This window comes from Mustela erminea, chromosome 1 (genome assembly GCF_009829155.1).
Source record: "Mustela erminea isolate mMusErm1 chromosome 1, mMusErm1.Pri, whole genome shotgun sequence".
Taxonomy (NCBI): Eukaryota; Metazoa; Chordata; class Mammalia; order Carnivora; family Mustelidae; genus Mustela; species Mustela erminea.
Genome location: NC_045614.1, coordinates 179,981,030 through 179,994,394, shown reverse-complemented (window position 1 = coordinate 179,994,394; position 13,365 = coordinate 179,981,030). Strand labels below are relative to the sequence as shown.

General features: G+C 34.5%; 1 protein-coding gene across 3 annotated transcripts in view; it reads left to right on the top strand.

Annotated features, from left to right (window-relative positions):
• ZNF654 (zinc finger protein 654) overlaps window positions 1–13,365 on the top strand; it is a 79,544-nt gene that overhangs the window by 45,504 nt on the left and 20,675 nt on the right. For 2 of the 3 annotated variants that reach the window (XM_032351958.1, XM_032351947.1), the window contains exons 3-4: window positions 346–427; window positions 13,194–13,329. In XM_032351958.1, the coding sequence (XP_032207849.1) occupies window positions 346–427; window positions 13,194–13,329 (218 nt within the window). Of the gene's footprint in view, window positions 1–345; window positions 428–13,193; window positions 13,330–13,365 lie in introns of those variants that run through there. The other variant, XM_032351969.1, reaches the window with a different exon arrangement.

Below are 13,365 nucleotides of genomic sequence, written 5' to 3'. Positions count from 1 at the left end.
GTAGCAACATTTTTGCCACCTGATACAACATTGCTTTTTTTTTTGCATTGTGAACACTGGTAGGCATGAGTAATGTAATTATTCATTTTATAGTTCTAGAACTTCAGTATACTTCTTTGTATTTTCTTTGAGGACATTTAAAAGTTTACTGAAAACTTAACATGAATCTTAAATGATCAGTGTAATGATTCAAATCTGGCTCTTTTAAAACTAAATATCTGATATTACATAGTTTTTATCTCTTGAGAATATTTTAAATTGGGGCCAAACAAACAAACAAACAACAAAAAAAAACCCCAAACCATAAAGAAACAATGGAAGTTATTATTCACTTGTTCTTTCTAGGAGCTTCTTTGAGTTGCTGCTGTTCTTTGGAAGAGATGAGTTTTATGAAGAGCCCTTAAAGGATATTCTTGGATCATTCCAGGTAAAAAAACTTAGTCCATTGCATTTTGTGTACATTTAACATATGCCTTATTCTTCCCCTAAACATGGTATATTGATTATTTATTGCTTTTAAGATTTTATATTTACTAAGATGGCAATGGTTAGGATCCTATGTATTTTACTAGCAGAAAAGGAAGGTTCTTAAAATTAACTTTCAGCTCTATTTCTAAAAGCAGTTCAAATTAACATTCCAGTTCCACATTTGCTAGACCAGAGCTTGCTGCTACCACCCTTTTAGATTCCTAAGCACATCTTGCACATATACTCACACGTTTTATTGCTATAGGCTTTGGTTTCAAAGCCCCATGTAGAACTCAGCCCTAGTAATAAAGGACTCTTCTTGCCTAGCCTAACAGCAGGCTGCTTGTCCCATGTCCCTTTTCCCTTTGGATGTATCCTGATTTTCTCATATATTTATTTGTTTTCTCAATAGCCTTCCCAAGATCGGAAGCATTTTTTTTTTTTTTTTAAACACATGCTGTATGGGAGGAGAAAGTAAATCTGGAAGAGCATGACAAACATCCAAAGACCTGTAGATGCAAAAAAACAAAAACAAACAAAACAAAGACCTGTAGATGCAAGAACATTTGATATGTGATCTTTTTTATTTTTATTTTTGTTTTTATTTTTTTTTTGGACAGACAGAGATCACAAGTAGGCAGAGAGGCAGGCTGGGGGTGGGGGGGAGGCAGAGACCCAATGTGGGACTCCATCCCAGGACCCTGTGATCAAGACCTGAGCCGAAGGCAGAGGCTTTAACCCACTGAGCCACTCAGGCGCCCTGATCATTTGATCTTTTTACCATATACTTGGGAAGCAGTATCTAGTACTCTGGCTAACTAATATGTCCTTGTAATCCCATCATCATTCTCTGGGGTGGAATAAAGGAAGATGTATTTTGAGCTCCCTCTAGGGGTGAAGTTTTTAGACATATTAAACTTATTCCTGCGATGTGTTTAATAAGAGAGGCTTTAGGTCAACTAGGAGTATTGTCCATCTTGAGGAAGGAGATCAGCATAGTAACAGAAGAGTCATGCAGTGTTTTCTCTCATCTAGAATATTTATTTTGTATTTTTGAAATAAATCTTTTAGGCTGAATTAAAATAGATTTATGCACTCTGGTGCATACATAGACATAGGAAAATTAGAAGCAGACTTAATTGGCTAAGATATATCTAAACTTCTTCACATTCAGAATCTGACTCTAGATTTGTTTTTTCCACTCAGTCACTCTCTTTTTCTCTACCATTTTGTCTTCAGTGGCATCAAACGTGTTGATGAGGTAGCATTTCCTAAAATAGTTGATAAATGAGCTAAAAGCTATTGGCACTGGGCTTTTAAAAGCTTAAGCTGGTTTAACCAGCCAGCTTTTGACTTCTGCTTCAGAGTATTGTTAAATTATATTAATTGCTCTATACCCTTCCCTTACCATTTGCTTCCCACAAATTCAAAGAGTGCTAGTCCCTTGGATCTTATTGAGTCACCAGTATACCTTTTTGCCAGTTTTCAGGCTGTCTCTTTGAATGTGCATGGATATAGAATGACAACAACATTGTGATCATTACCAGGCTGACTTGGATTCTAAGACAGCATTGACTATAAAGCATATTCTGATTTTAGAGTTGTAGAAATAGGGAAAAAATGTATCTTAGAATCAGTAAAACAAAGTATATTATATTAAACACTATACTTTATCCATTCTTATATTTAGCAAAAGAAGTAAAAATACCTATTTTCATGGAGCTTTTTTTTAAAGTTTATTTTTTTTTAGTAATCTCTATACTCTGTGTGGGGCTTGAACTCATGACCTCAAGATCAAGAGTCCTGGGCGCCTGGGTGGCTCAGTGGGTTAAGCCGCTGCCTTCGGCTCAGGTCATGATCCTTAGGGTCCTGGGATCGAGTCCCGCATCAGGCTCTCTGCTCAGCAGGGAGCCTGCTTCCTCCTCTCTCTCTCTGCCTGCCTCTCTGCCTACTTGTGATCTCTCTCTGTCAAATAAACAAATAAAAAATCTTTAAAAAAAAAAAAAAAAGATCAAGAGTCCTGTGCTTTTCCAACTGAACCATCCAGGTGCCCCATTATGAAGTTTACACTCTAAAGTCTATATTCAGTATTTAAAACTTTTGTAATTTTCCATTCCACTTTTCCTTGACACTTGTGTTTTTGGCATTCCATTCTTGAATTTTTACTAGGCTAATACTTACTTGGTTACCAGTATATAGGCATTAAGCCCTGGGAAAAACAGTAGTAAGCAAAACCAGAAGAAAAACCCTCCTATTGTGGAATTTAATTTTAGTATAAAGACAGAAAGACAATAAATCAAATCTTCATATATTTGAGAGTATTTTGAAAGTGACAAATGACTCATAGGAAAATGAAGCAGGCCAGGGAGATAGGGAACGCTGGCATGGTGTTATTGGGGAAGGGAATTTCAGTTTTAAATGAGATAGTCAAGAAATGCCTCATGAAGATGTTAACTGAGCACTGTTAATGGGAACAGCTGAAGTGTTTGTAAAGTAAGTGAAAGACAATATTTGAATTATGTTTTAAATGTGTGAAATCATAACATCTGTGAAGGAATTTTTTTTTTTTTAAAGCAGGGTTTTCAATTCATTTTCAGAATAATTCCTTAGGGAAGAGTTCTTGTTTTTGTACTGTTTCCTGTCTCCTACTCAATTGCTAAACCCACCCCTCCTTTTGTTCTCTTTCGTTTTTTAAAATCTTTGTGCCACTTGTGCCATGCTCTGACTTCTTACTTCCACCTTCTTTCTTCCTACTCTGAATTTTCTTAAGCCTCTAACTCCTCCTTCCCAGGAGAGACTGCATCATCTTTCATCCTCCATTTTCTGAACTGAGCTGTGGCTACTTGGTGTTTTCTGGCCTGTGCCCTTAGCGATGCACAAAGGGCCAACATGTAGTTCATCATGTACACTTACTGAAACTTTTGCATTTGCTAAGCTCTGTAAATTCCCCAGGCTTTTGACTTACCTCTGCTAGTCCAGTGATAATCCCAATGTCACTTTTTGGAATGTTTTTATATTTTCTAATGCAAACCCTATTTCCCCAAGGGGTTCATTACTGTCCATCTTTCATAAAGATTTGTACAAGCTTAAGAGCTTGCGCTTTCTCTTCTACTGTAAGTAGGACAAACATAATGTTGTTCATACTTTAATATACCTGGGAATCTTGCTAAAATTTAGCAGATACTGATTCAGTAGTTCTGGAGTGGGGAGCCTGAGAGTCTGCATTTCTGTCACTCAGAAATGATGACTCTGATGCTTGTCCCCACACCACAATTTTGAGTTAACAAGGAATTAACAATCTTTGCTGGATTTGAGTTAATTATCTCTCCTGTCAGGGTATGGGCTCTGAAGTCATACTACCTGGATTTCCGTTTTCTCAGTAAAACCAAAACCTGGCCCTTAGTTTATTTTTAAGATACTCTTTTCTTTAATGAATTTCTGATCTCCTAAAATCTGAGTTGCTCAAGTAGAAATTTTATTTTTTATTTTTTATTTTTTTTAAAGATTTTATTTATTTATTTGACAGAGAGAGATCACAAGCAGGCAGAGAGGCAGGCAGAGAGAGGAGGAAGCAGGCTCCCCGCTGAGCAGAGAGCCCGATGCGGGGCTCGATCCCATGACCCTGGGATCATGACCTGAGCCGAAGGCAGCGGCTCAACCCACTGAGCCACCCAGGCGCCCCTCAAGTAGAAATTTTAAATCTTGTTACTGATTGACTGTAATTTTTCCTCTACCTTATTTCAAGAGAAAGTTTTCATTCTTAGAGCCAGGTGTTCCATTTGCTAACTTCTAAAAACTTGATTTCTTAATTTTTATCTTCAGTAGTTTTTCTTTACCTCAAAGATGATGATACATTTCTTACATGGTGAGCCTCCCAGCTTATTATCTTTAATCTGTTCATTGGTGAGCTTTCCATAGGCTTGTGATTGAACTCATACACTGGGTCTCCAAAACCCATTAATGTAATTAAATTTAGATTCCCAATGAAATGACAGAAATAACATGAGAACAGAATTCCTAATGAACGTTGGAAACTAGGATCAGGATCTATACCAAGCCTCAGGGATAAATCCATCTCAAGTGATAAACCAAACAGTACTTGATTAACTGAATGTGATTAAAAAGGGGTGAGGGGAGGCCTTCTGAATGCTTTCCAGTAATGCCCCATACCCCTATCAGCTTGTAACAGTGGAAACTGAAGAAATATCAGATGGTGGGCCATTAGGTATATGGCCAATCTCATTCTTGTTGGTCCTTCCTAAAAGTGCACCAGGTATGCAGAAGAGCCCACAGGGCAGGAATACTGATATGACTAAGCTATCAATATTCAAACTAGGATGTATGGCTCTCCATGAAAGTATTCCTTCCATTGAGAAAATGACCCAAACTAAATGCAGCCTGCCCCAATACCCAGAAGTTAGAAAGTTTTTCAAAGAGCTATGGCTGTCTCCCATTGTAGCTTTCTCTTTACTGCCTGATGGGCCATTGATCTAACAAAGTAAACTTAACCTTTTCTCTTCTGTCTTGGTTGAGCTTAAAGGAGTCAGAGAGACCTATTTACCCATGAATAAAACAGCTCTCTGTTCTAGATATTCTAGGTAAAGATGAATAAAGAGATTAATGCCAGTTACCATCAGTACATGGTTTAGGTAATAAGACCATTAAAAGATCAATTTTGTTCTTTCTGTGGTTGAGTTCAGGGTACTCTCCATGAAACTGGAAGTGAAATTGTAAAGAAGGGACCATCCCAGAGAATGTATGGAGTTAAAATACTGTATGGAGATGAAACTTCTAAATTAAAAGTAGGTGATCAACAGCAGATTAGCTCCAGAAAAAAACTCAATCAGTGAAGGAAACAGATCTGTAAAAATATATTTTCATTTCATAGTTACATGCAGTCATATCTTATTGTACAATGTCTTCAATTTTCAGGATAAAGGAAAGTTCTACAAATGCAGGACTCATGTAAAACAGGATTCTCACAAGGGAAAAAATAAAACAAGGTTGGCAGTGAACTTCTCCACTCTCCACTGTAACAAACACTGGAATAAATAAATAATGTCTGTGGAGTTTTTCAAGGGAAAAAATATTACATAATAATCTGCTAAGCCCTGTAGTTTATGAGAGAGGGCAACAGAAATAAATAGCTCAAATACTAGAAAAACAAAGCAACTGTAAGACTTTTATCAGGAAAAAAAAAAAAGTATGCCAGCTGATTTAGAAATGGTCAAAACAAAGAATTTATAAATACAGTTGTTATAGAATTAAATAGGACTGATGTGAGGAAACTAAACTTGTAGATTATTGTTAATATGGCTGTAATGAAAATTCTTTATGTTAGAAATGATTCTGGAAAAGAATATACAAGCACACACATGATAACAGAACCAAAGTCTCAGATTATGGTATTGATTGGATGGAGGTAAGGAAGGTAGGAAGAATCAGGTATATTTTGGGGGCACTTAAGCTGATATAACCATATAGAGTAGTGCCATACACTAAGTAGACTACTTGGAATAAATTGCCCAAAGACTTAATTTGGTTAAGTCCTAATCCTGGTATTTAAACCATCTTTGTAGTACTGGTTAAAATGCTTTTAGAGAATATGATCATACCAACTTAATATCAAGACATTTTGAAGAGCAGTTTCAGAATTGTGTTCACATATTCTTCTCTTCTTTGATAGAAGTTCTCTCCTGTCTCTGCTTAATTCCATTTTGACTGCATATGATGCCACCCTGCTCCCCCCACCACAAGCTTTTTTACTGTTACTGAAACCCTAATCCCTTTCTATTCTGTTTTGGTTTGATAAGTCTCTCCAACTATGCTGTTAGAGCTCATGGGCAGGGGCTACTTTCACTCCTCTGTCTCCAGCATTTAGTAGTCGTGGCCCTTAGTATGAATATATTTGCCAGTGCAAATGAAGGATAAATAAGTCCATAGGCATTTCTTTCTTTTAAAAAAAAATCCCTCTTAGACATGTATCATCATTGCTGAACTCTGAAAAAGAAGAAACAATGAGGTGTATTTTCTGAAATTTACTCCATGGTCCATTGGTTACTACTATAAGTAAGATGGGGGACAGATCAACAAATGCATTCATGAGATGAAACCACTGAATATTTACTTGTGGATTCTACTTTGACAGTGTGTAGAAAAATAAATTGAAGTCTGCTTAAGTGTGAGAAAGATATAAGGGAAAAGATTTCACTATCTGTGAGAGAAACATGCTTGACAAGTATTCCACATATTTAACACTGGGAATGAAAAAGACTGGTGTTAAAATTAAAGTTTCAGATTCTGAAATCATTTTATAAAAAATGTATTCCTTAGATAAATTTTGTGTTGAAATGGGTAAAGCGTTGATATTTTTTCACTGTAATTTATATGTTTGAAATTGTTACTCCTATTAATAATTCTTATATATTACCACCTCAGAAATATTTTCACTTTCTCTATAATTTTTTTAATAATCTGAGAAGGAAACACTACATCAACTGTTGAAGTTCTGTGATCACTTTGAAGAGATTTAAGAGCCAGAGTTATTTCAAGCATAATACAATAAATAAACTTGAGACAGTTAAGCTCAAGGGACCAAGAGCAAGCCTCCAAAAGATAAGGCTGTCAGCATACATAAGTTGTGTATCTCAGGAAAGGCCAGTATACCCTGACACATGGAATGACAGCCATCTCAAAAGCAGGTACTAGACACTGCATTGATAGTTATTCCTACCACAGGGTGCAACTATAAACAAAGATCTTATATTCTGAGCATCTTAAAATTTTGTGTTGTCAGGAGCAGGCATGTAAGTGCCTTCAAAATCAATGATAAGATTAATAGTTTGAAAATAGCTCTGAAAGTGCATTAGGATCGTCGAAGCATTCATTGATCAGTGAAAGATGATTCTGTAGTGTCCGAATACATAACTAGAATTGTGAGCATATTAGTGCTTGAAGTACTAATTTTATGTTTTTCCAGATAAAATACTAGATCATAGAAAATTTAGCTGTAAAGAACTATTAAAGGTCATTAAATCCAGTCTAACAAACACATGATGAAATGAAGGACACAGAGATTCATTCATTCATCCATCCATTCAGTAATGTTTATTAGAGATTAACTTGCCCAATTTGTAGCATTTCCAGTATTGTGACCTGTTCTTGACTAAGTCTGCTGGCTCTTTTCTACTGACAGATTTTATATTTCTCTCTTTGTGGAACCTGTACTCAAGGAAATCTTGCATACACCTTAATTCTGCATCAGGGTCTATCTTACAGGTTAGAATCATTACAGTAGCACTTCTCTCTTGGCCATATTAGTTTCTTACCAATTTAAAAATGTTAATAGTAGTGTTGTGCTTTTATTAGCATGGCAGTCACCAATTCTGAAATTTGGTTATGCTCTCAGTTAAAGGTGGTGCTGTACTTACTATTGACTTCCCCTTCAGGTAAAACTCCCAATTGCTAATTTAAGTAACATTTACATTTACTACTTAAGATTTTTAAAATGTATAAAAATGTAATTATGTATTACACAGGGAACAATTACTTACATTTAAATATCCATTTAAATTGAATTGATATAATCATGTATTTGCAGCAGTGTAGATGTCAAAACAACAGGTTTAAAGCAATTTTTAAAAAAGTTTTATTTATTTAATAATCTCTGGACCAAACATGGGGCTTGAACTCATGACCCTGAGATCAAGGGTTATATGCTCTTCCAACTGAGCCAGCCATGTGCCCCTAAAGAAATGTTTTATTTATACTGAACTGCTTTGTGACCTAACATTTTGAGACCTTCCAAAGATTTATTGAGGAGAGAGAAGAAGAAGAAATTAATGTGGTTATCTAAATGATAGCAGATGAAGGTCTACACTAGGGTGTAAACAGTAGAAATAACAGGAAGAAGTACATCAGATAATAAAGAAAATTGACATAATAGTAGGATCAGTAGAAGACAGTGAGTTTTATGTTAGATTCCAAACCCAATGTGAGAACAAATATGTAAAACCAGGACTCTCTAGACTTCTGATAGGACAGCCATCTAGGTTTTAAAAATATATATACATATCAGTACATGTGTTACTTGTTTTTTTGCATAATTTACTAACATTCTATATGTTAATGAAACATAAACATTTTTAAAAGATAAAAGTAAAATAATGTTTTAACAGTATAAAAACTAATGACAGAAGTGTGACTGAATATGTTTTTATTTTGAAAAATTTTAACACTTGGTCATATAATAATTCAGTCTGATTTTGGTTCAGTTTACTCTGATACTTGGTTTTAATAGCTGTCATAGGTGAAAAAGACACCTTTTGGTAGATCTAAGCAAAATCTTGTAAACTATGATACTCAGTTTTAAATTCCTTCCACCAAATTTAGAATTGTTGAAATGTGACTTAGTAAATTTCTGTTGTTATGGAAATCAGTGTTTTCTTGATACCATTTTTAACATATGAATTGAAAACCTATTAAAATGCAGTTGAAAGATTTTTTAATTAAAAATTCTAGTTTAAGTTTTTTAAGGTCACATATACAAACATAGGTGACATGCTGATTTTTGGTAACAGCAAACATGTAAAAATGCAGACAACTTCCAAACATTCATTTTTAAATCATTTTCTCCATACGAACTTTCTTTTGAAAAGCAGTAACCTTTCCACTGTTACACTGTCTTCTTTCTATGGACAAACTCAGAATGATTATTTTTTAAAAACATGAGGTAAATATTCCTTAGGACTTACCACAGAAAAGAACAGCACATGTGTGACGTCTTTTGCTGAAAGAAAACTACATAACATCTTTAAATTTTGCAACTTTTTAAAATGCTTTGCCATAAGATAACCAATGACAGTGTGATAAATAAAAGATATGATCATATCTTATTTCAAAGTATTGTAAAGATTTTACTTTATTTTAAAAGCTCTGTTTCTACAACATTGACCACATTGAAGACCTTTTTAATATATTTTTGCTTTTGATTTGCTATAATAGCTAATTTTATGAATGAATTTAATATGGTATTCTTTAATTTTACTCTGGAACATGCATTTCATTCAAAATAAGACAAATACTTCAGAGTGCTTCTGATTCCATGGATTCCATAAAACCCTATTTTAATTAAAAAGTTAATTATTGAGAATATATCTTCTCTGGTATACCTTTCCTTTCTTGGCTCTGTTTGAAGACGCTTTTAATTACCTAAGAAGTAAGATGTCAACCTTTAATAATTCAGGGCCTCCTTTTACGTGATAATTACTAGAAGAGTGGACTGGTACTCATTTTCAGTACCGCAGGAGAAGGAATTAAGTTTATTATGGATTGAGGTAGCTAGTAGAGGCTTCTCAGGGAAGAGTAGGACTATGAGAGGATAGGAAGGGATTTAGAATGGTTTATGGGAAGGTTTAGATAAGGTTTATAGGAAGTTGAAGGAGAAAGAGAATGATAATGAGAAAAAGTGTAAGCAAGACAGTGCATGATGAATCTAAGAGACATGGATAAGATGAAGCTGGAGGAAAGGATTCATATACAATATGTGAATGAGTTAGGAGGGTACATCCAGAGTTCCTTAATTATGAAGTTGGGCACTAAGAATTTTATGCTATTAAAAAAAAGGAATTTAATCACTATAAGCTGCCGGAGAAGAGTTCAGATCAGGTATATGGTATGGCCAGACAACTGGTGCCAGTTCTAAAGAGGCAGCAAGTTCAGGGAAGAAAATTCTACTCAACAAAACATTAAGCTCATACATTAAGCAATAGATTCTGAAGGAAGAGTCAGGGAAGGAGTTGTGTTTTCGCTCTACCTTTGGCAAAAACAAAGTTGAAAGGAAGTTTCTGAGGGAATTACATTTAGCACTGTGTGGTGGATATCAACAATAGTAGACAGATGACTAAATAAAGGATTAGGTTAATATATAGGTGCATGTTTTTAATTAAACATTCTAAAAATATATAATATGTATATATAGGAAAGATAAGTTGTGAATGCTATAGTGATTTAAGTGTTTCCTTTTTTTTTTTACTTTAAAGGCTTTTAAATTACATTTCATCCATAGAAGGCACCATATTATTTAAGGAGTGGGGAGCCAAAAGATAGATACAGACTTACTTGTTCTCTTGTATTCCATGTCTTTTTAAATACACCAAAATGAAATCTTCATTTCATCCCTGTTTCCTATCCAGAGCTATTTCTCATAAAAGTGGCCTCCAATATATGGTGCACTTGAACTTAAGCTAATTGACTGATTTTTAATAGAAGGGTTGGTAGGAATACAAGTGTGTAATTTCTAGTATTAGCATTTATGAAAATATACTCTAAATGTAGGTACAATTAAAAAGTATGCCAAAGTTGACGTTGGGGTGGGGCTTTTTAAATATACAGTTTATCAGGACTTTCTCTAGAAATTTTGATTTAGTATGTTTGAATTGGTGCTTGGTAATCTGATTTTTTTTTTTTTTTTTTTTAACAAGACCTCCAAGTATTCCTTACTTGTCAGCCATATGTAGGAAATTAGCAGTAGACCTATTGTACCATATCTTGACGTAGCCCAATTCCGGGTATAGGTCCCACAGTGCTAATGGTTGTATGATTGGTATCTTAGTTACTATAAGACAGCTAGAAAGATGGGCTGTCCAAGAGCTCAGAAGCAAAGCTAAAGCTCAGCAGTGATACAGGGGCTAGCATCCAGCTCACTTTATCTCTTGTGCTTTTATCCCAAAGCCAGCTTAACAGTAATTGAATTTTAGGAGTAGCAATATGTGTGTCTAGAGTAATTTAGAAGTTTGTTTACCTTTAGGTTTGAAATTGATGATTGTTTTAAATTATAAATTGTTACCACAGATTTTTATTATGTTCCATGTGTTTAAAACATATCATTGCTGATCAAAAACTTCATACCTTATTTTTATGAATACTATAACATGCTGACACATGGAAATGCAGAAAATAATTTTATGCTAAGGCATTTGGGTATGCAAAATACTAGAAGAAACACTATTAAGTGCTTACTATGTGCCAGGCACTGTACTAAGCACTTATCAGTACTGTATATTTAAACCTCACAACAATCCTGTGAAGTAGGTGTTTTTAGTATATGTTCTGCAGATGAGTTAACTGAAGGAGCACAGAGAGGTTAAGTAACTTGCCCATTACTTACACAGTTTTTGTTTGCTTGCTTGCTTGCTCATTTTAATTTGGAAATACTCTAACTTTTAGAACATAAACTTACTTTCATGTTATGACTTAATGATCCTTTGACTTCTTTGACTAAATGATTCTTTATCTTGAAACTTGTTATTTCTTCTACTGCCTTATTGTCTTATAAAACAAATAAAAGCTCTTTTTGTGTAGTTTAACAAGGAATAAAAAGTGGCATGTAGTTACCACTTTGTAACATTCAGATGATGAAAGAACATGACATATAAAAGCAAAGTGTTTATTGCCACTTTGAATATGTAGCCTGGTAAGATTTGTAATGTTGTATTGTTTTATACTGAAGCTTTGCTTTGTAACTGTTACTATGTTTTTAGCGTCTGAGGGATTTTTTGAGCACAGAAAGAAATTTTGGCAATTGTATTATAATTGATGTGCAGTTTATTCGGATTTTAACATTGCCAATTTCAATATCTTATTCTTTTCTAAGGCTATAAGCCCAGTTTATGCACTTAAAAAAAAATAAATCTAGTCATACCTTCCCTAGGCTTTCAGTTAATCTTTTAAAATTATCGAATTAAATTCCTTGAAACATTTTCAAGAACAACAACCAGGGTGTATAATGAATTTAAAAAGCTTAATCAAACAATTCAATTTTATAAATCTAAATCTAATAAGTCAAATTTTTAAATTCAGTTGGCCAAATTCTCCTAAATATTAGGATTTGTTTACAAATTAAACTTGTTACATAATTCATAATATAGTCATGAGTCTAATATAATGGATTCTCTAAAAATATTTCAAACATCTTTTAAAAAAATCCCAGAAAATGTATAGACAAATTATCAGTCAATGCCCAATTTATCAGTGCATCTTTATTGTAAAATGAATGCAAAGTTTTGTATTATATGTTGGATTCATTCCTTCAGTCTGCCATTTATTTGTTCATCCCAAGACTACAGATCTGCTAACACAACAAAATGCAATAGACTTTCCATCTTCCAGCCTTCCAGCATAACTCAAGAGTATGTATACATTTGCGATCAGAGCAGGGGATCTGTGTCTACGTGCCAACCACAGTCTGTATTGCACAGGGACCCTCTACCTCCTTTTTATAGTCAGGCTCTTGCTTGCCATTGTTAACAGAAGCTTTAAGAGCCCTCACATAAGTTTAACTCAACATTTAAGTTTTACGTTTTTGCAACCTGGTTCTTTTCCTAGAAATGATGCATCCTGTAAGTTTTTCCCTTACATTTCGCAACCTGATTCTTTTCCTAGAAATGATGCATCCCTTAAGTTTTTCCCTTGGGTTACACTTCATCCCTATTATAATTGGATTTTCTAAGTCCAATTATGTAAAAACTCCCCGTAACCTTTGGCATTAAAGCCTATTTGTGTACTGATGGGGTTTTGACACCCTACTTAGGTTACTATAGCAACCCTTTCTCTTTTATAATTTAATAGTTGCCTCATTGACCATCAGTCATTTTATTGACAAGGATGATCAAGTTTAGTTTTTAACCCCTTAAATTCACAAAGCCAAAATGATTTTTCTCTCCTAGGAATGCCAGAATCACCTCCGCAGATATGGAAATGTGAATCTGGAACTGGTGACTCGAATCATTAGAGATGGTGGCCCATGGGAAGATCCAGTGTTGCAAGCTGTTCTTAAAGCCCAGCCAGCATCTCAGGAGATAGGTACTTCAGGAGACTCAAAATCCAAACCAACATTTG